General features: G+C 43.2%; 1 protein-coding gene across 1 annotated transcript in view; it reads right to left on the reverse strand.

Moving 5' to 3' along the window:
• Nucleotides 1-24,167, reverse strand: part of BANK1 (B cell scaffold protein with ankyrin repeats 1) — a 2,047,355-nt gene that overhangs the window by 1,330,948 nt on the left and 692,240 nt on the right. Inside the window, exon 4 of the mRNA XM_069230214.1 lies at nucleotides 361-502. Within this exon, the coding sequence (XP_069086315.1) occupies nucleotides 361-502 (142 nt within the window). The remainder of the gene's footprint in view (nucleotides 1-360; nucleotides 503-24,167) is intronic.

The following is a 24,167-nucleotide window of genomic DNA, read 5'->3' on the forward strand; positions in this document are numbered from 1 at the left end:
ACATATCCAACTTAGCACCCTCGCTGGGGATTCTATGATCTGGTAAAGCAGTAAATACAAGCAATGAGGTGTGTAGTAATGGTCACTCATCTAGAGAAGTACATTGTTAAATACAAAAGTCCAACACCCCTTTTCCGAAAACACCACTGATGCATCTATCCCAGTCCCAAAACACTATCAGAAGCTTTTAATCACACATCCAATATTCTCATAAGGGAAATAGATCAATATAAAACTTTTAAACAACTGAAATATTGACAAACAAATGTAGGCTGTGTTAATGTGCAAAACTGTTTACCAAAAGCCAAGAAAAACACTAAGTAACACATGTGTGCTGTCTAAGTAAATGTGATTTCTTACCTGGGGCTTTCATACACAATACTTTCTCGTTCCACACATCTGGCTGTATCCGAAAATGCTGCCCATTTGTTATGAACTCAATCTCGATTGCTTCCTCAAATGCTGTTCCTTCTTTCAGAACAACGAAGATCTCTTCTGGGCTCTGATCCGTAAAGGTAAAAATTAAACAAGATTTAAACCATGCATGACATTTGTATCGGGATAAACTAAAATGGGTACTTTGTAAATACATAAGTGGTCACATAGTATGTATATTCACTGCCTGGGAATGTGTTGGCAGTTTGGGTTGTAATCGAAAAACACACCATTGTAACATGCCTGCCCTTGGGAGAAGGCTGCACATTCACTAACAATTACAAACATTAGAACAACATCACTTAGGGCTAAAAGGCAGATATGGGAAATGCCGCACCTTACGTGACATATTTAGCCACTCCTTTATCAATATTGACCTTCTTGGTGTGAATAGAGTACTATAGAAGCTCTATTCTATAGAGTACTGTAGAAAAGAAACATTTTAAGTGTTAAGATCACATCCAGTCCCAGAATAACCAAGCATTTGTGTTGGATTTGAAACACTTTTCTAGCGCCATCATGACACAAAATCTATTTTGAAATGTAGAAAAGTTATGCAAAGCCCAGTTTGTGTGGTTTTATGAAAATAGCACCTTTTCAAGGCTGGCCTAAAAATAATACATTTCTCCTTGATGCTTCCTCCTTGCATATGTGCTGTGTTCTGCAGCATATATACAAAGAGGAATAAGCCTTTAAAAATATTTTTTATGCCATATCAGATACACCATTGCGTTGCGGTGCAAGGGTAGCTGAATTAGGTCTAGGCAACAAGAAGTGTTCCAGTGCTCAGGTGCTACGAAAGAGCTGTACTGCACCATATCTTAAAAGATACGGAGCATTTTATTCCTTTGACACAATGAGGCAGAGCAACTACCCTTAATGCTTTGCATTACATTACAGTATAGTAAATCTAAGCCCAAACCTCTAATCAGCAAGGCTAACAACCACTGAAAGAAAAATTTAATAGAGCAGTGAAAATGTTGAAAAATTTGATTTGAAGATTTTTCTGCCCAAGCTGATTATTTAGCTAAAATATTTGCATAAAATGTTAAATCCATTGAGCAATTGTTACCATATCTACCAGGCTCACCGATGGACATACATTTGTGAAGTAAATTCAAAGTGATGTTAATCCACTTTGGGATGCGAATTAGTCTTGGAATGTGGATCATCACTAAAATTAATTTTTCCAACTACTTCAAAGATGCTGTTCTGGGGAAAATTGCTAAAGATTGGTTTGTTTCTCAGACAATGCATGTTCCTTCACTTCTTTAAGGGTGATAATGTTAACAGAAGCAGAGGAATACTGCAAGGAATTCAGGTGAACTTTTTAGCTTTCATTCTGCCTTAGCTCTTCTTTTCTTCTCTAAAGTTACTATGAGCTGTGCTGCAATGCAACTTTCTCAACATGTATTTGAGAGTGAGCTCTCGGACGAGCTCTTGTCAGGACTCAGACAATGGTGCAATACGGAAGCCATCTTGCCTCAGGTAGTTGATGATGAACTCTGCATCCTCAATTTTGGCAAGTCACGTCTCCATGTCCTTCTTGATTTATTCACTTCATACACTACAGTGATTCATTCTATGATCATGAAAACCCTCAATAAATGCATAGGTTTTGAGAAAATTGTGATTAATTGGTTTGCCTTTGACCCTGACTATAAAAGATCCAAATCAAACCTACTTTTCAAGTGTAATTGTTTGACTAAAAAAGCTCCTTAAGGAACCGTTCTTACACACGCTCTTTAATTGGTTTATGGAACAGTTTGGAATCATAATTGAGAACTCGGGATCCTTTATCATCAGTTTGTGGATTATTCATAGGTATACTTTAAGATTTCCTTTCTCAACAATATCTCACATCTTGCCCACATTTTAAAATCTGTTTAAGTCTGGGTGACTGACTACTATTAAAAATGCAATCCAGCAAAAGCCGTTTTTCTCCTTATCTTATCATCTCAGTCCCGTTTATCTGATCTGATTGATTCACTTCGTGTCCCACAACCCTGCCATAACTTACTGCATTCTTTAGAAAAGACTCAGGGGCATATGTATACTCCGTTTGCGCCGAATTTGCGTCATTTTTTTCGACGCAAATTCGACGCAAAACAAACTCCATATTTATACTTTGGCGTTAGACGCGTCTAGCGCCAAAGTTCATGGAGTTAGCGTCATTTTTTGGCGTGAACACCTTCCTTGCATTAATGAGATGCAAGGTAGGCGTTCCCGTCTTAAAAAATGACTCCCAGGCATGTGCGTGGTATTTATACTCCCGGGCAAAAATGACGCCCGGGAGTGGGCGGGACAAAAAACCCCGCATTTGTGCCTCTTTTTAACGCCTGGGTCAGGGCAGGCGTTAAGGGACCTGTGGGCTCAGAATGAGCCCAGAGGTGCCCTCCCCTGCCCCCAGGGACACCCCCTGCCACCCTTGCCCACCCCAGGAGGACACCCAAGGATGGAGGGACCCATCCCAGGGAAGAAAAGGTAAGTTGTGGTAAGTATTTTTAAAAAATAAAATTGGTGGCATAGGGGGGCCTGATTTGTGCCCCCCTACATGCCACTATGCCCAATGACCATGCCCAGGGGACATAAGTCACCTGGGCATGGCCATTGGGCAAGGGGGCATGACTCCTGTCTTTGCTAATACAGGAGTCATGTTAATGGCGTATGGGCGCCCAAAAAAAATGGCACAAATCGGGTTAAGACGATTTTTTTGCCTCAGCCTGACTTGCCCCATTTTGGGATGCCCAAACACCATTTTTCCCTACGCCAGCGCTGCCTGGTGTACGTCGTTTTTTTTCACGCACACCTGGCAGCGCCGGTTGGCTAACGCCGGCTAACGCCATTCAATAAATACGGCGCCCGCATGGCGCTTCAGAATGGCGTTAGCCGGCGCTAATTTTTTTGGCGCAAAACTGCGTTAGCGCAGTTTTGCATCAAAAAGTATAAATATGGCCCTCAATTTTCAAACACAAACCATTTTAATGACCACAACTGCATATTTTCAACTGTGTTTGTTCTGGTGAATTATCATAGGTATCCATGAGGAAGATCTCAAACATTTGTCCAATATGTTATGTTGTCAAGCACTGGCAATGGCAACTCTCTCGCTATCACTTCTGAGAGGACTCCCAAAAATGCTCCCAGCACAACTGAACATTTGGGCTCCATTTTGGTAAAAGCCTGACTGCTATTATGTGGAGTTATTGTTGATATTTCTGTGGTTGGTTAGTTTTCTCATTTAACATATTATTTCCTAAGTAAAGCACTGTAACATCCTTTGTCAATGTCCACACTATAGAAAACTGCACAAATAAATAAATGAAAGAAACATACAGTAAAATACATGGTCTGTTCACACGATAGTGCTGTATTTGGTAACTTTGCAATGGTGGTGGGATCAGCAAGTACAGTGAATTCACAAAGATTCTCAGAAATCCTTCCTCAACAATATCCACAAGTCGGGATGATATGTGATGCTTAAGATGATTTTCTTTGAATGTCACAATGATAAATTAAATTTTAAATCCTGTCTTTCCATAAATTCTAAAAACAACTCAGATGTACAAGCCACTGAAAAGCTACCCTGACCTCAGGCAGATTTGTTATAAAACTGCAGGCTATTTTCAACCATCATATTAGTAAATGACCATAGAATACATAGAAGTACATTTTAAATAAAGCCATTATAGTTATTGCATAAAAAGATCCTGTTTATAAATGTTTTTTCATTTCATAGTGAAGTACAAAATGTGACTATCTGCAACAATATGGTTCAAAAAATGTTTTTGAATTGAAAAAGAAGAAATAAAGCAATTTTTTTCTGACCAAATGCTTTCCTTCTAGTGTAAAAAAAGACTGCGTCCTTGGAGCTCGAGAAAACCCTATTGCCATGTATTCTGTGCTGTTACAATCTCATTTTTCACTCTATTCTGTCTAAATAATTGCGGCCACAGCTCAATGGATCAACAGCAGAATTGACGAGATTAACATCTGTTATGCAGTGCTGATCTATTCACATCACGAACAGCTGTAACAGTTACATAGTATGGATGCCATATTTAGGCCTCAGTGGAAACTTTTTAAGGTGACCCGCAGGATGGTCTCCTTGGTTCAGCTCCTATTAACTATGTCCAAGGCTATAGTGAGTTCAGTATTCAATATGTCCTAAGATACAGTAAGCTGCTCTTAGCAGGCCGGGAGTAACCAGCAGTGGAAGCTGCAAAGAAGTAAGTAATTTTTTTTTGTTAAGGTGCATTGAGGGGGACAAGAACCCTATAGCGGCCTGCACTTCTCTAGAAGTCCTTCCTCTAGCCTCATCCACTATGGTGGCAATCCACTCTTCAAAAGTTTTAGAGTCAGTTGAACCTTATATTACCTGTAACTTCAAGTGACTCGAGATCAAGCAGCACCATTTGCAGTAGTGGTGTAAATGTCAATCGCACAACAACTTAATAGTGCAAAAATTTTTCAAAAATGCACGACCACTGGTGAAAACGTACTCAACACCAAGCAGTCTGTCATTCAAACACTAAGGTTTCTGCATCATAAGTAAACAGTTGGGAACCATACTTCATGCAGGAATACGCATATCTACCTTTTTAAAGTTTCATTTTGTGAGAAAATGCCCCTTTTTTCATGATCACCCCATTTTTTAGTTTAATTTTGTTGCTAGCTTTAGACTTGGAAAATTGGGGCACCGCTGCCCAGTGTATTTCCTCTGATACCCAAAACAAGTAGCTATTGGCTAGTCCCTCATAGGTATATTTAACTTTCTTTTAAGGCTATTGCATATGGTGCAGAAAATACACCTATGGCAAAGAAAGGTAAATATTACCTGTGGACTGCAGGACTTATTGGCCCACCCAGTAGTGTGAAAAGGAGAACATGACTTCAAGCCTACCATTTGCTGCCTGACAAAATTAGTTTAAACATTGCTGAACAGACCTGTCACAAGCATCCTTTTCAAAGGGTTAAAAACCTGATTTGAAATATTAAATACGTTACCCCCAAGCACACCCTGCTGCCCACAAGTTGTGTAATGTTTAAATGTGCAACATATGTGACATTAGAAATGGCGTTTTAAACAACAACTTGGCCCAAAATGACATTGTCACTAGTCAGGCTGTAATAGGCACACAGGAAATGTCACAGTATAGATTGTACACTTTAATTTATAACTTTCAACCTCTACCAGCTATAAACTTCATTCAAATACTTATTTTTATAGTTAATAACAATCCAATGTACCCTAATGGAAAGTCAGAGTTTTTAATAAATATGCGGGAATTGTAACATTTAGAAAGTTACCTTTAACCTGCCTGAAACTGTAGAAGGCTAATTTAGATTAGCTTCCAGCTTCTACACCATCTGTACTAGGCCTAAATGAGGTGTGAATGAGATGTGAAAACTGCTCCCAGGGCAGAGGCAATGGTCTAGGAGTGCAAAGGTTTTTTTTTCTTTATATGTTACTTAACTTCAAAGTGGCCTGCACTGCCCAAAGTGAATATTAGGTGTCACTTGGAAAGTCTCAGCCTTTGTCCTCTTAGCATCAATTGCATCAAAATCAGTGGGAGGAAAGCCACCTATGAAACCGGTTTTGAGTGACCACAGAGGAGAGAACTGCTCATTGCCATGCCCACTACTCTGGGTGGGCACAGAGGCTCTGCAGAATGTGCAGAATGGAGGAGGGGCTCACCCATTGTGAATTGTGAGGGTACGGGGCACTGTGGGATTGCTTGCAGTTGGGCAAACAGAAGCAGAAGAAATAACGGGTAGGACTGTCCCAGGGAACTCTTGGCTCATTGTTTAGCGAGGAGGTGGGAGTCACTTATTAGCTAGTGCCAACCATAAAGGTAGCACAACAAAGCACCCTCCTTAAAACACTCTGGACCTGTGGAACTCAGCGCCGCCCTGCGGATTACAACCTTGTTCTCTGCCAGCCTTTTCATGGCAGTTCCTCCACTATGAAAAGGCTATGCCCAGCACCCTCGGAATGCTTTGCAGACAGTGCACTTTCTGAGGGTGCTGGTCACCCCCCTCTGTGCTATGAGATAGAACTTGGCTCCTTTAAGGGACCTATGTGCTATCTCGTAGCACTGCTCTATGCCAAGGGTTCTGCTGGTCAGCCAGGTCAGCCCGGTAGAAACCTTGTAATATGATGGGGGGGACTACCCACGAGTTTGGCAGTCCTGCGTTGGGACTGCCAAGCTCATAATGAGCCCCTTAGTCATGACCCATAGCACTGCCTGGGGTTAACTGGAATATAATGCAGCACTATTTGGGGAAATCAGCAAGAGTACCACAAAGCAGTATTTGTCCACAACTTCCCGCAAACATTAATAGACAGTCATACACCACTTTCAAACTGGTCTTGAATTCTTAGCAGGTTCTTGTCACTGTGAGTACCAAAGACACTTTACAATGCTCCATTTACGACAAGTATTCTCACAAACAGAGCAACACAAGTAGAATGGAAGATTGACTAAGCTTATTGCTAAATTGAAGCAATGTGTACATATAACAGTATTACACAGGCAATATATCAGGATCAATCCTGGGAAAAAACATGCTGTCTACTGCTCCCAGAAATACTGTGCGAGGAGCATGCTTTCTACTGCTCCCAGAAATACTGAATAAGTAATAATTCACCACTTGTAATTCCAGATGGTGCTGGGAAACTCCAGTTACAGGGCACATTTGGCCTTAGAGGATACCCATGATGAGGGGCTTAGAGTAGTGTGGTTATTCTCTGTGTCAATGCTTATTTTATTTCATACGTTTGTAAAGGAATACAAACCATCGTGTAATACCCCTCCAGTGCCAAACTATGTTTGTATGTAATTCGGGATAAGAAATACCAATGATTGTGCCTGGCAGTCTTCTACCAGTCTTGCATCAGACATTTTATTGTTCCCTAAAACACATTATGGCTTTCATCATCTGCTTTGTTCCTTTCAATCTGTCTATCATGTTCTCACATGTATTAAACAAAAAATAAGTTTCCTTATTAGTTGGAACTCCCGATTGGCGAGCCATAAAAGTGGATACCTGTTCCATAAGACAATTTTACTTTTCTAAATCTGTCATTTCTTTGTACTCTACATTTTTGTTTATTTAGATTTCACTACAATTCCTCATGAAATAATGTGATCGGAAAACAGCATTATCTGTGATTCCATCTTTCCCAAAAATATGGCAGCACTAACTTGCATGGAGGTGAATCTGCTGTAGAAATACATATTAATTACTTGTAAATTTTGCATGTATGATCAGAGGGCTTGTCCCCTCAGTGAGAAAGAATAGTCGTTTTTTTTAAGTGCGCCACAATATCTGCACTATTTTGTGCATGCAGGCTCCTATTCATGCAGTACAGAGTTCTTCCTTGGGGAGAACTCTATACAGTAGGAGCCGGATCTCCTGTGAAAATGCACATTTTCACTGGCATTCTTCTACACCTCTAGCAAATATAGCTATCTTCTTATCCCTGAAGAGATTGTATCCCAGCCTTCTGCTGGAGTAAGTTCATGGCCTTTTCTAAGGTGGAAAGGGGATGATCAGGATTTGGGAATAACCTCAAATATAAGTTGCCAAACTTCCAAGACAAGCAACTTTCCACTCCTTGAGTATGATTTACAGTAGTGAAAATCTCCATATTTATAGTGAAGATCTCTGGATCCGTAAATAGGTGTATGCCTTCCAAAAACTCTTTGTAAATTCATGGCACAAAGCATGCAATACATATATCACCACCTAAAATGCGCATGCGACCTTTATAACACAAATATATTTTGCTGGAAAATAAAGTGTACAGTTCAAACCTTTTTTCTCTTTTCTTGCCATATTTCGCTTATATATTTTATTTTAACAAGTGTCAACACTAAATATCCTACGAAGAAAACCATATACAATGGGATACAAAGGCCATCTATCCATATTCAAGCAACTTTGTGCAAGTAGCAAGGCCCTTGGGAGTGGTTATTAACTGCTGATGACGCCTAGACTTTGCCACTTGGAGCATCTCTAACTATAAGTACGCATTTATTCTCTAGACCCTATGGTTAAGTTTTCTGAGTAAACCATAGTAGTTTAGCAATTGTTTGCAAGGATCGAATCTTGTATGATAGCAGCCTATTGTCAACCCTGTCAGGTATAGTCTGCGGGTCACAGCAGGTTAAAAGATCATCAGGCAGAATTCTCTTCAGTAAAAACAAATGGAGCAAAAGATTAATACTACTCAGTCATCCAGCATTTTTGCAATCCTGAGTGAAGGGAAAAATTAAGGCCCATATTTATACTTTTTGACGCAAACCAGCGCCGGGTCTGGTTTGCGGCAACATTTTTACCGCCGGCTAACGCAATTCCTACGCGCCATGCGGGCACCTTATTTAAGGAATGACGTTAGCCAGCACTAAGGACTGGTCAGAGTAAAAAAATATGACTCAAACCAGGCAGCGCCAGCGTAGGGAAAAATGGGGGTTGTGCATCAAAAAATGGTGCAAGTCAGGTTTGAGGCAAAAATCATGCCTCAAACCGGACTTGCACCATTGTTTGACACACAACCCACATTTTTCCCTAAGCAAAGACAGGAGTCATGGCCCCTTGCTCAATGGCTATGCTGAGGGGACATCTGTGCCCTGGGCATGGCCATTGGGCATAATGGTATGTGGGGGGGGCAAATTAGGCCCCCCATGCCACTATAAAAATAAAATAAATTACTTACATCAACTTACCTGTACTTACCTGGGATGGGTCCCCCCATCCATGGGTGTCCTCCAGGGGTGGGTGAGGGTGGCAGGGGGTGTCCCTGGGGGCAGGGAAGGGCACCTCTGGACTCCTTTCATGTCAGAGACCATGGAAGTGAGCCTACAGATCCCTTAACGCCTGCCCTGACCCAGGTGTTAAAAAACAGCGCACATCAGGCTGTGCACCGTTTTTTAAGGCCCGCCCTCTCCTGTGTGTCAAAATGACGCAGGAGTATAAATAAGGCGCACAGGCCTTAAAGTCATTTTTTGGGCAGGAACGCCTACCTTGCATGTCATTAACGCAAGGCAGTTTCCCGCATCCCAAAAATGACTCACACAGAGGAAATTTGACGTCCGCGGGCGTCAAAGTTTAAATATGGTGCACGGTTTGCGCCGAATGTGCGTCAAAAATTTTTACGCACATTCGGCGCAAACAGAGTATAAATATGCCCCTAAAGATCGCTCTGTTCCCTGATGTTAACCCCTTAACCGCTGCCCCCGTGCTCAGCCCTTTTTTGGCAATTTGTGCTAGTTTGTGTGTAGAGCTCAATAACTGTTTGTCCATTTAAGATAGACACGCCAAATTTTCTTCCTTTTTCCCAACATCCTTTGGATTCTAAGGGTCAGAATTAGAAGGCCCTAGTGACGCCTTGCTTCACGTTAGCATCATTTTTTTATGCTAATGTGGCTCAACAAGGAAAAAATCACCCCGCCACATTTACAAAGTGGGGCAAAGCATGCACTGGACCACTTTGTGAGCCCTTGCTCCACATTATGCCAGCGACGGGAATAATGTATGCAAGGGGAGCATTCCAGCATTAGGAGGCCTGCAAAAACGGCGCAATGAAATCTGCAAGATTTTTGGCATCATTTTTAATGCCTGCTCAAAGCAGGCGTTAAAAAGGACACACTCATAGAAGTCAATGGTCCTCCTTGCACTTTGTTGCAGTATCGTCAAATTTTATGATGCTAGAGCAGCAAAGCGCCCCAATAAAGTCAAAAACTTTGAAGCTATTAGCATAACGTGTGCCATGGTGCGCCACATTGTAAATATGGAGCAACCATGGTGTCGTTAGATGGTAGTGTGTACAAAAGTACCATCTTGCCTGGCATGTTACCCCCATATTTCATTGTATATATGTTGTTTTAGTCTATGTGTCACTGGGACCCTGCCAGGCAGGGCCCCAGTGCTCATAAGTATGTTCCCTGTATGTGTTCCCTGTGTGATGCCTAACTGTCTCACTGAGGCTCTGCTAACCAGAACCTCAGTGGTTATCCTCTCTATGCTTTCCCAAATTGTCACTATCAGTCTAGTGACTAAATTTACCAATTCACATTTGCATACTGGTATGCCCATATAATTCCCTAGTATATGGTACTGAGGTACCCAGGGTATTGGGGTTCCAGGAGATCCCTATGGGCTGCAGCATTTCTTTTGCCACCCATAGGGAGCTCTGACAATTCTTACACTGGCCTGCCACTGCAGCCTGCGTAAAATAACGTCCATGTTATTTCACAGCCATTTACCACTGCACTTAAGTAACATATAAGTCACCTACATGTCTAACCTTCACCTGGTGAAGGTTAGGTGCAAAGTTACTTAGTGTGTGGGCACCCTGGCACTAGCCAAGGTGCCCCCACATCGTTCAGGGCAAATTCCCCAGACTTTGTGAGTGCGGGGACACCATTACACGCCAGAGCAGGGCTGGGGGATCCTCCCCAGCCTTCACACCTATTTCCAAAGGGAACCTATGTACAGCATCACAATGGTAACTCCGAACATGGCCATGTAATATGCCTAAGATCATGGAATTCTGGCATTGGGGAGACAATTCCATGATCCCCCGGGTCTCTAGCACAGAACCCGGGTACTGCCAAACTGCCTTTCCGGGGTCTCCACTGCAGCTGCTGCTGCCAACCCCTCAGACAGGTTTCTGCCCTCCTCGGGTCCAGGCAGCCCTGGCCCAGGAAAGCAGAACAAAGGACTTCCTCTGAGAGAGGGTGTAACACCCTCTCCCTTTGGAAATAGGTGTGAAGGCTGGGGAGGAGTAGCCTCCCTCAGCTTCTGGAAATGCTTTGATGGACACAAATGGTGCCCATCTCTGCATAAGCCAGTCTACACCGGTTTAGGGATCCCCCAGCCCTGCTCTGGTGCGAAACTGGACAAAGGAAAGGGGAGTGACCACTCCCCTGACTTCCACCTCCCAGGGGAGGTGCCCAGAGCTCCTTCAGTGTGTCCCAGACCTCTGCCATCTTGGAAACAGAGGTGTTTGTGGCACACTGGACTGCTCTGAGTGGCCAGTGCCAGCAGGTGACGTCCGAGGCTCCTTCTGATAAGCTCTTACCCCTCTTGGTAGACAATCCTCCTTCCTAGGTAGCCAAACCTCCTTTTCTGGCTATTTAGGGTCTCTGCTTTGCGGATCTCACCAGATAACAAATGCAAGAGCTCATCAGAGTTCCTCTGCATCTCCTTCTTCACCTTCTACCAAAGGATCGACGGCTGACTGATCAGGACGCCTGCAAAACTGAAACAAAGTAGCAAGACGACTACTAGCAACCTTGTATCGCTTCATCCTGCCGCTTTCTCGACTGTTTCCAGGTTCCAGGTGGTGCATGCTCTGGGGGTAGCCTGCCTCCTCTCTGCACCAGGAGCTCTGAAGAAATCTCCCGTGGGTCGACGGAATCTTCCCCCTGCAACCGCAGGCACCAAAAGACTGCATCACTGGTCCTCTGGGTCCTCTCTCAGCACGACGAGCGCGGTCCCTGGAACTCAGCAACTAAGTCCAAGTGACTCCCACAGTCCAGTGACTCTTCAGTCCAAGTTTGGTGGAGGTAAGTCCTTGCCTCCCCACGCTAGACTGCATTGCTGGGTACCGCGTGATTTGCAGCTGCTCCGGCTCCTGTGTACTCTTCCAGGATTTCCTTCATGCACGGCCAAGCCTGGGTCTCCGACACTCCTTCCTGCAGTGCACAACCTTCTGAGTTGTCCTCTGGCGTCGTGGGACTCCCTTTTGTGACTTTGGGTGGACTCCGGTTCACTTTTCTTCCAAGTGCCTGTTCAGGTACTTCTGCAGGTGCTACCTGCTTCTGTGAGGGCTCCCTGAGTTGCTGGGCGCCCATTCTGTCTCCTCCTCCAAGTGGCGACATCCTGGTCCCTCCTGGGCCACAGCAGCACCCAAAAACCTCTACTGCAACCCTTGCAGCAAGCAAGGCTTGTTTGTGGTCTTTCTGTGTGGGAACACCTCTGCAAGCTTCATCGCAACGTGGGACATCCGTCTTCCAAAGGAGAAGTTCCTAGCTCTCTTCTTTCTTGCAGAACTCCAAGCTTCTTCCATCTGGTGGCAGCTTCCTTGCACCCTCAGCTGGCATTTCCTGGGCACCTGCCAACTCTCAACACTGTCGCGACTATTGGACTTGGTCCCCTTGTCTTACAGGTACTCAGGTCCGGAAATCCACTGTTGTTGCATAGCTGGTGTTTGTTCTTCCTGCAGAATCCCCCTGTCACGACTTCTGTGCTCTCTGGGGGTAGTAGGTGCACTTTACACCTACCTTTCAGGGTCTTGGGGTGGGCTATTTTTCTAACCCTCACTGTTTTCTTACAGTCCCAGCGACCCTCTACAAGCTCACATAGGTTTGGGGTCCTTTTGTGGTTCGCATTCCATTTTTGGAGTATATGGTTTGTGTTGCCCCTATACCTATGTGCTCCTATTGCAATCTACTGTAATCTTACACTGCTTGCATTACTTTTCTTGCTATTATTTACCTAATTTTGGTTTGTGTACATATATCTTATCCTCATACTGAGGGTACTCACTGAGATACTTTTGGCATATTGTCATAAAAATAAAGTACCTTTATTTGTAGTACTTCTGTGTATTGTGTTTTCTTATGATATTGTGCATATGACACCAGTGGTATAGTAGGAGCTTGAAATGTTTCCTAGTTCAGCCTAAGCTGCTTTGCCATAGCTACCTTCTATCAGCCTAAGCTGGTAGAAACACCTCTTCTACACTAATAAGGAATAACTGGACCTGGCACAAGGTGTAAGTACCTCTGGTACCCACTACAAGCCAGGCCAGCCTCCTACACAGTGGGTGCAAGAAATCTGGTGCATAAGTAGTGATGCTCCAGATTCTAGTAAATATGGGCTTAAAGGTATAGATTCCCCTGGAGGGGATCAGGAAATAGGAAAAATATAGCTATATTTTAAGTTTCAGGGGGAAAATTGGAAAAAAGTACTCTGGACAAAAGTGTCTATTGTTCATTAAAAATGCCAACAACAAATGGTTTGCTGTGCTTAATTTACCGCCTTTCAGGAACATGCAGTGCTGGATTAAAATTCCCTTTTTTTTACCTCAGGTGTCCCATTTGTCCTATTATTTTGTGCTTTGAACCTACTGCCAGGTTGTGGGTGATCCAGGAAGAGTATATATTTCTGAAAAGGAGGAACAATTCCAAAATCAAGGTTTTCCCGCAGAAACTAACTGGTGAAAAAAGGAAATGTTGAAAACAGCTACTTATGACAATGTTTTCATCTGTAACTTTTTGCAACAATGGTCAGCTTACAAAAGCAATATACCATTACATTTGCTGGACCCTTTTGGTTGTGGGGACATAGAAGGTTTGTAGGTTGTACAAGAAGCCAAGGTACACAGAACCAACAACTGAGCTGCACTGTACAATTGTTTTTCATTATGTACTGAGTATAGACCTATTCATATGGTGAATATGTAGAATGAAAAGTAGGTATTAAGGACATCTATGTATTTATAAATAGGCACAAGATATGGAGTTTAGGATCAGTGATTATTTGTACATTTATGAATTTGTGGGGTACCCATATGAGCACATGATTTAGAGTGTATTTTTCTTCTTTCTTACACACTGGTTTACATTTGAAAGGCACATTTGCAGCAAAACCTGATTGGTAACAACAAATATCTCCTATTCTATCCTTCACATGTCTGCTGATGAAAATGGCACCTCACATGTGTGGGTAGGCCCAGTACCTCTGACAGGAAATGGCCCAAAATGTAACATGGATACATCACATTTTTTCACTCAAAACTGACACATTCTTTGCAAAGTGGGCAGCAGTGGATTTTGAGTACTACCTCAGCTAGCACCTAAGGAAATCTAGCAACCCTGTACATTTTTTAAAACTAGACATCTAGGGGAATCTAGGATGGGGTGCCTTGTGTGGCTCTCACCAGGTTGTTTTGCCCAGAACCTCTTGCAAACCTCAAACTTTCACTCTGGAATGTTCTGGAATCTGCGAGGAGACACAAACTTGCCTCCACCCAGCATTCCCCTAAGTCTTCTGATAAAAAAGATACCTCACTTGTGTGGATAGGCCTCAATGGGAAATGGCCCAAATGCAACATGGATACATCACATTTTTCCACTCAAAACTGACTTGTTTTTGAAAACAGGGTAGCTGTAGATTTTGGGCCCTAGCTCAGCTGGCACCTGGAGAAGCCTAGCAAACCAGCACATTTTTTAAAACTAGACACTTAGGGGCATATTTATAGGCCCTTAGCGCCACCTTGCGCCGCATTAACATCAGTTATTTTGACATTAATGTGGCCTAACGAGGTCAAAATCCCCACGCCGGATTTACAGAGTGACGCAATGCATGCATTGCAGCACTCTGTAACCCTTTGCGCTACATCCTTCCAATATCCTTCCCCAAGCCTGTCTCTAAAAAAGGTACTTCACTTGTGTGGGTAGGCCTAGTGCTCAAAATGGGAAACGGCCCAAAATGCAACATGGATACATATTTTTTTTTTTACTCCAAACTGACTTTTTTTTGCAAAGTGGAAAGCTGTGGATTTTGGGCCCTAGCCGAGCTGCCAATGTGGGAGACCCAGCATACCTGTATATTTTTAAAAAATAGGGGGCATATTTATAAGCCCCTAGTGCCACCTTGCACCATATTCATGTCATTTATTTTGAAGTTAATGTGGCCCAACAAGGACAAAATCCCTGCACCTTATTTACAGGGTGGTGCAATGCATGCATTCTCTGTAACCCTTTGAGCTACATTATGCCTGCGCCAGGCATAATGTATGCAAAGGGGCATTCCCTTGTTAGGGGAGCTGGAAAAATGGCGTAAGGTAATCTATGAGGTTTCCTTGCACCATTTTTTACGGCACTTTTAACGCCTGCTCAAGGGCAGGCGTAAAAGGGGGCTGTCATTCTTTAGAATGGGGCCCTATGTAATCTGCAGGAGGAGCGCCAATATTTTGGCACTACTCCTGCAGAGTACATCAATAGCGTCATTAAAAAATGACACTATTGCCCCCTACCCTGCGCCTTATTTTAAATACGGTGCACACATGGTGGCAGTAGGGGGATGCTAAGGGGGTGCAGGAAAAGTGGCGCTGCACTCGGTACAGCGACACTTTCTAGAAATCTGCCCCTAGATACCTGGGAGAACCAAGGATGGGGTGACTTGTGAGGCTCTCACCAGATTGTTTTAACCAGAATCATTTGAAAACCTCAAACTATAACTAAAAACACATTTTCCTCACATTTCTGTGATGGAAAGTTCTTGAATCTGCAGAGCCACAATCTTTTTTTCCACCCAGCATTTCCCTAAGTCTTCTGATACACAGCCCTCAGCACTATATTTAAAAAAAAAGCTCCCTCTGCATCTTGTGGACTTTTTGTCCCCCAGGGGGCAGATCGTGGGTAATTACACTCATATGCTCCTGGGGGGGTGCGGGCGGCAGAAAGACTGTTGCATCATTTAATTGGGATGAGGGCATAGCCATCCTATACAAATATCTCTTTTTTTTACTTTCCCTAGTGTTTAGTGGGCTTTCTGCTGTCCTGGAGGGTAGATTGGGGTAATTACCCCCATCTGCCCCTAGGGAGCAGAAAGACTGTTTCTCCAGTTACTTGGGCTAGAGGCATACCCATGCTCATGCTGGAAACTCCCACCCCTATATCTTTATTTTAAAAAATCACTGGTGTCTTGTGGGCTTTTCCCCTCCACATTCAGAAAGACTGTAGCCCCATTTAGGTGAGATGGAGGCATAGCCATGCCCATGCTCGGCAGCAAAACAAAATCCCTGGTGTCTAGTGGGCTTTCTACCCCCTTGGGGAATAGATTGGGAGTAATTATCCCAATCTACCCCTCGGTAAGGCAGAAAGACTGTTGTCCCATTTATTTAGGGTGGGGGCATGGACATGCTCATGCTGGGCAGCAACTCAATATTTACTATTACTGAAAAGGCCCTAGTATCTAGTGGGATTCCTGCCCTCCCTGGGAGGCAGATCAGGAGTAATTGCCCCCATCTGGCCCCAGGAGACAGAAAGACTAAAATATATTAATTGCCATGGGGAGCACAAACCCTTGCCCGAGGGGCTGCTCCCCTTTCCCTGGTGTCTAGTGGGTGATTTCCTGATTGGGGATCACTCTCCTGTGGCTATCTCTAAGCAGAGATCCACGGGGCATAGCCCCGGAGCACTGAGATATGCCCCCGAGCACTGATTCAGTGAAAGTACAATGGGCCTATCCACTCCTTTTACTTTTACGTTTACTGCAATGATGTCAGCATGCCTTGCTATGCCCCCGAGCACTGATTCAGTGGAAGTAAAATGAGCAGATGGACTCAATTTACTCTCACTTTTACTGCAATGACATCAGTGCACCCTGCTTGCTGATTGTCATTGCAGTAAAAAAACAAACAATTCAGGCTGCTCAGGATCTTTCTGAGCAGTCTGAAATTAAAAGACATAAAGAACTCCCTCTGGTGCAGCGCATCACAGGGGACTTTGTTTACCTCCCAGTGTTGCTCAACGGCCAACATATGCCAGCAATTGTCCGACACCTGCACGTAAAAGGCTAACAAGCTTGCCCACATATGGCAATATGAGGAAGACATTTCAATATCACCAGTACTCACTGCATAAAGCATTGGTAGTCACCAATTGCCAATCTATGAAGCATCAGAATTCACCAGTCCTCTACACATAATGCACCACAAATCCTCAATGGATAACGCATCGTCATTCAGCTATCCTCAATGCATGCTGCATCAACAGCCAGTCATCCTCAATGCATAAAGGATCATCAGCCACAAATACCTGAAGTATAAAACTTTAACAGTCACCAATTCTCAACACATAAAGCATCAAAAGCCATCAATCCTCAATTCATAAAGCATCTATAGTCACCAATCCTCAATGCATCAATAGTCAGTCAAATTGGTCCTGTGGAAAAGCTCCTGGGTCAGAGACAAGATCAAAAAGGTGCTACTGTCACTGTGTCCACATTTAAGCCCTCATCATATATCCAGATGCTGTGATTGGTATAAAGTCCAAATATATGGGGTTATTTAAAGATGTGTGTCCTTGACTAAGTGGTGACTGAAATAAGGACACTTACAAGAAAGAATAGCTGTTCTTAGGGGCATATATATGAGTTGTGTGGTGCAGGGCAGCGGCGCAAATCACCTTGCTGTGCTTCCCTGCGGCACAGGTAAAGGGCAGGATTATGCCATATTTATCTGCACATTCCTGTCCTTTCCCATTGTGCTTGTGCCCTTTTGGCAGCCTAGTGCACCATGGTGCAAGGGTGCCTGCAGTGCATGCAGAATTATTTTTGTGCAGGAAAAGCATCTTCCTCCAAAACAACAATCCTGAGAGGCATTTTCCTCTTTCTGTGTGTGCTGAACTTTACAATAAAGATATTTCTCCTTGTTACACCTCTCCTAGGGAGGCATATCTTTTTGGTGCATTCCCAGGTTTAACAGGTGTGGTAACTCTGGAAATACATCAAAAACCATGAGTGTTACGTGGGAAAACCCATGCAATGCCCATAGAATGCCTCCCTTTGTGCAGAGTAATGCAACACAGCAATTTGTGCTGCCTTGCATTACTCCATATTTTTGGAACCATTCAAGGCTACGCAAAGTGGCTTTGCATGGCTTCCAAAGTTTGACTTGGAGGTTTGCAGCATGTATGCACCACATTGCATGGTAAAAGCATGGCACAACCCTGTCATAAATATGCATCTTAGTATTTTTAAAACATGGACATTCACCTCCATATTGCCACTAAATATCCAATGGAAATTGAAAGTTTTGTATGAGAAGTTCCAGTCAGTGATAAAAAGGTAGCTAAAAAATAAAGTGCAAATATAGAAAATAGAGGAGGATCATGAAATAAAGTAAATTATCAACCTGACTCATAAAAACATGTGAACTAACCTCCGTCAAGAGGCTAAGCCATTTCAATATGGAAACAGACGAACTTCTGGCCAATACTGTTGCAGGTGTGTCCATGTATATAATTAGAAAGGGCATGCAGCAACAAAATTGGCTGCCACTCCGGTTGCCTAGGTATCAAAATATGAAATGACATAAAGATAAACTACGTCAACCCAGGCCTAGAAGACCCTAGGGATAGGAACTCATGCTAGAAAAGAATGTGTCAGACAGAGGCCGATGTATGGAGGATTTCTCCCTCGGTTGAACTAAAAATGTGTTCTATAAAACAAGTCTCAGAGAAACATGCCACTATTGTGATGACCTCCTGGAACATTCAATTTTTTTTAAAGTGAGCAATGTGGTGGATGTCAGGGTGTATGGAAGGTTGAGGTTTCAGTGAGCTTCCTGGAAATCCCATGTTGTTAATACCAGAAAGTCAGATGCCAAACAGCATTTCACAATAAAAATATTACCTCATTACATCAAGACTCTAGTTAGGTGCTGTAGGAAATGTTTTCTGCCTGGCTACTCCAGATTTTTTTAGGGTTTGCTGGACTCTGTATTTTTGATGACTGTCAAACTCTGTGCACTTTACCCATGAGAGCCAGTGTTCATGCTCCTCCTTTTAACATGCTAAAATTGTGATAAGCCCAATTGGCTTATTACATTACACATAATTCCCTAGTTGTACAAAGTGTACCTAGGACCTGTATGTTAAATGTCACTAGTAGCCTGTAGCACTAATTGTGCCATGCACTACAGTGGCAGTGCAAACAAAACTGCAGGCCTAATATTTGTAGCCTGGCTGCTGCAGTTTTAAACTACAAATTCTGCCTGTCAAAATAACCTTTTTTAGCAGGCTAAAACCTTCCTTTCAAATTATAAGTCACCAGTAAGTAGGCTTTAATGCCCATAAGGAAGGGTGCTTGGTACTTGAAAGTAGGACACAGAAAAGTTTAATCTTACACATGTCCTTACAGTGAAAAGGCCACAAACACTTTTTTCACTGCAGCAAAGCTAGGTATCCTATATGAAACACACTTGGATACAATATTAAATACTAATACTATATCTCAGGAATGGAAAGTGCTAAGAAAAATAATTAAACAACTATGTTCAATAGTTATTAAAAATGCAATTCAATGATGAAGCTTGATTTGTACTAAATATTAAGGAAAATTTACTTTTAGAAAGTTTCATTTCACCTGACTGAAGTTCCTGGAGGTTAAACTACATTTTGCTCTCCCACTTCTGGCAAGCAGTAATTAGTATTTGAATATCCCCCTTGATGAGGTGTGAACCTGTGTGGGGAGGTGGTGTTGTATTCTTTACTGAATGGCCTGCGGGCTGGGTCCAGGAAATAGATTAACTTCCAAGTTGTCTACCAGGTCACAAGCAAATGTAGCAATATCCGGGTGTGCCAATTCCTTTGCCCCCTCAGCTAGGCAGACTCCAATCACAGTGGGCCTCTTTTTGATATAACAGTGCCAGATCCTGTTGGAGTGTCAAACCCTGCTAGGTCTCGTGAGATTTTACGTACAGCACTTGGAGAGCACTTAAAAAATGAGGACAGATTGTCAAAAGAATGATTGTGTATCCACTGTCTGCTAGAAAACATTGCTTATGCTCCACTAGACTTCTATGTCTGAATTTGTTGTGGGCACAGGAACTGTTTCAAACTGGATTTTAATGTTAGATGTGGGAGGACACTAAGATTACCATAATACTCTCTCCACAGAACTCCAGCCCTCAAAGCCCATGTTTAGTGTGGATTAACACTTTTTTTCATCTTGAAAATGCTCAAAGTCAATGAGGTTAGCCCATGGAACTTTTACCCCATTGATTATAGTGTGGCCAGTGGTCATTCCCACCGACTAGCTCATGCCTTGCAGAAATTTGGCATCTCCAGGTACCCATTTCAGGACACTCTTGGGCCTGTGGGAGATCAGAAGAGGACTAAATCTGCTTTCCGAGGCCTGAGGATAGCCCTAAAGATTTGGACCTGCTCTCCCTCTAATGCCCAGGACACAGAAGCAGACTTCTAGAGTCATAAGACTGGCCTCCTTTTCAAGCTACAGGCATACAACAAGCTACAAGAGTCTTTTTCTGCAATTTCCTACCTAACCAGTGACAACTGAACCTGCCGTGGACTGTGCTGTTGTCTTCTGCCTGACACTTTGTGAGTCACAAAACACATCTGAGGGCTGGGGGGCTTTGGAAGTGTACTCCTGTGGAAGATTGGGACTTAAAGGACTAAAGGCCTGATTTAGAAGTCGGTGGAGGGGAATACTCCATCACAAATGTGATGGCTATCCCGTTTACAATATTACAATCCCATTCTATTTTACGGGGATCATAATACTATGGACAGAATATCCATCACGTTTGTGACGGAGTATTTCCTCCACCGACATCTAAATCGGGCCCTAAGTCAGGAGATAAAATCTTTTGACAGGACAAACCTGATTGGTGTATGTGACCTGTGCTCCATTGTAGTCAGTGCCAAATTGCACCTAGATCCACCACAACCATTGACTAATATTGCATCTTTGTGCTTCTTGGTGCTATTTCTACTTAAAACTTTAAAAATTCATATCTCCAGTTTTTGGTGTCATTTTGTTTATAAAATTGTACTTTGTTTTTCTAATGCATTTGGGGATTTGTATTGCTTAGCATTTCCACTTTATTACTGTTTTAGTACTTCATAAGCACCTTAAATATTGCCTCTAAGTGTCTGCTTTGCAACATAGTTACTGGGAGGTTGAGATGAGATTGATTTAGTGAGTTTAGTGATTTATCCTAACAATGGTGTAATAATTACCTGAGCTGGATACCTACCGCCCAAACTAATACCCTAATTTTCCACAGGTGTTAACTGGTGGTTAATTGTGCTATCTCGCAGGTTCACCAAATCAGTAGATGTGCATGGTGCTGGTTTCTCTACTGGTAACTACACCAGTGTTTACACTAGTTGTCGAGTCTGAAGCTCGGCGTCCACCTACCCGCTCTCCCCTTCAGCACCTGATATAGCAGCTACCTGGCTTTGAATGATGGGCTGGTTCACTCCATGAGGGAAATCACTGACTGGCTGCTGATGACTGTGGGCTGCTGAGGACTGAGGGTGTCTTGAACTCCAGTGGATGGAAAGCAGAGATAATAACCTACTCCTTAGTTTTCTCTTTGCTCATCTATCTACCTTGCCATATCACTTCATTTTTTAGCTACTTGCTAACTTGCTAACTAAGGGGTTTCCATGGGGAGCTGAGAAACACTTGGTTAGGCATCTATGTTTTTTGTTATAATTTCCATTTTTGTCCAATGATTTTCTTGCTCTTTTTGCCTTTCTTGCCCTTCTCATCCTTCCATCCTTGAAGGCACAGCCTGCAGGAGCTTAAGAGTGACTACACTCTCTTTGTGGAAGTGAAACTAACCCTTATATGATTCAAGTTAAAGGAGAAAAAGGAGAAAGAACAGAGAGAAAGCAAAGGAAAGGAAAGGAAAGGAAAGGAAAGGAAAGGAAAGGAAAGGAAAGGAAAGGAAAGGAAAGGAAAGGAAAGGAAAGGAAAGGAAAGGAAAGGAAAAGAAAAGAAAGCAAAAGAAAGGAAAGGAATACCGAGAACAAATAAGGTATAGAAGGAACACAGAAAAAAGAAGTAGAGCAACAAAGGAAGGACAGCAAGGGGATAAGAGAAAAGGAACAGAACAGGGAGGAGGAGAGAGAGAGTGAGAGAGAAAATGGAACAACAAAAGTAAAGAACATAATTGCAATGAAAAAAACACTAAAAAAGTGGATAATTGAAGGCTCAGAGAAACATGGTTCGGGAAAAATCAAACAGGATTCCCAATCATGCAGGTATATTGCCCTTAGTTAAAACTCCTCAATGACAGATTTCAGGAAACTAAGAGCCTGATTTAGATATTGGCAGTGTTACCGCCAAGCCATGCCGGGAGTGGACCTGAGAACACCGTCAAGCCGACAGTGTTCCGCCCACTGTATTTAGATGTTACAGCATTGCAAGCAGAGGACTGGTGAAGATTTGCCGATGGAGGGAGATAGCGATGGGACCCAATGGACTTCGTACAATGGCAGTGGCTATGGAATAGAGATAAGTGACAAACACACACTATAGCTTAGCCATAGGTGTCCCTTGCACCACACACTACACAACACACTACATACACACCATCATCCATAACAATTTCAAAACAACACAACCTGTACAGGCCAAAAACACACATTGACAGACATCCATGACACAACACACATCTCATTTACACTGCACCCACACATGACACGACCACAACAAACAACTCAACTACACACTCAGCTACGCAAACACACATACAAAGGCACCACTACACACATCACAACAACATCCCCAACACAACAACAACCCTCACCTGAATGCATCATACAGCAACATAACATACACAACATTAGTCTCACATGCAAGTGACACACAAGCAGACACAACCACATAACCCACTCCAGCTCCCTCCACCTCAACCAGCCAATCCACACACACACACACACACACACATACACATACTGACTCACATACACAACAGATAGCACAAACCTACCCTTACAGGTCCCATTGCAATGCACACACATGGACACCATTGTCCAGTGTGGGTGTACCATCATTGTGGTTCCAGCAGTCATTTGGCAATGAAAGATGAGATAACAATCACAGCTGTGTATGTGTGTGATGTGCGTGTTGTGCCAGTGTGTCCCCAGCCATGTGTGACACCATTGACTCCCCAACACATGCATGTCACAGTGATTTAAAAAAATGACTATGACATATATATGCCTGCAGTGGTCCCAACCTCTCATGCAGTGCCTACCCACCATACCCTGGAAATGCAGCATCCCTACCTTCAAGCACAACGACGGGGGATCATGTTTTCTCTGTGGGTCAGTGGCAGCAGTGGCAGCAGGTGTTGCCCAGTAGAGTCCTGTTGAAGATGGACATGGATTGGGGTAAAAAGGTGAGTTTTCACTTCTCCCCCTGATTCCACCAACTCAGAAGTGGAGGTCAGTCACTCTTTGCTTTGTGGTAAGGCACGTCCAAATCTGCATGGTGGGAAGGGTGGCTGGGGTCCCATCAGTATCCAGTTTTCCCTCCTCCACTGTCAACGCGGGTGGTATTTCTTGGCAGAAACGGCAGTTCAAATGCGGGCTTTAGTCCAAGGGACTGCTAACATATAAATACAGCAGGCAGAACGTCATGGCAATGGATGGGTTTTCAGTCGAAAAGTCGATGACGGGACTGGTATCACCAACATCTAAGCTCTGATAAGTGTACAGCCACCATGACAAACCTTCAGTACCACCAGGAGGGGAACAAAATCCAGGTGACTAGACCTCCTGCACAGGAACATTATCTACATAACGTGAGGGACTTCACCCAGATCTAACACAAGAGTACTCAGTGCTGCCTAATTTCAGTGAATTCACTGAGAGACTCGATGGAGATGTAAAATCTAGACTCCTTCATCAATCCTGAGCTTACATGTAGGACTTTTCATAATAAATCTGGATCAATGATAGGCATGGAACAGGCTGCACAGGCAACGCATAAAAGTATAGGACACAAGCAGTTATGTTTAGAATATTCTATCCCTCTCAAAAATAGCAAAGAGAAATGATTGACTCTCAATTGCCCCATACAAATGCCATACGCAACCCCAGGGAAAATATAAAATACCCAATGAGTAATGAGATCAGACATCTGCTGACTACTATATCTCAAGATAAAATAAA

This window comes from Pleurodeles waltl, chromosome 1_1, assembly GCF_031143425.1.
Source record: "Pleurodeles waltl isolate 20211129_DDA chromosome 1_1, aPleWal1.hap1.20221129, whole genome shotgun sequence".
Classification (NCBI taxonomy): Eukaryota; Metazoa; Chordata; class Amphibia; order Caudata; family Salamandridae; genus Pleurodeles; species Pleurodeles waltl.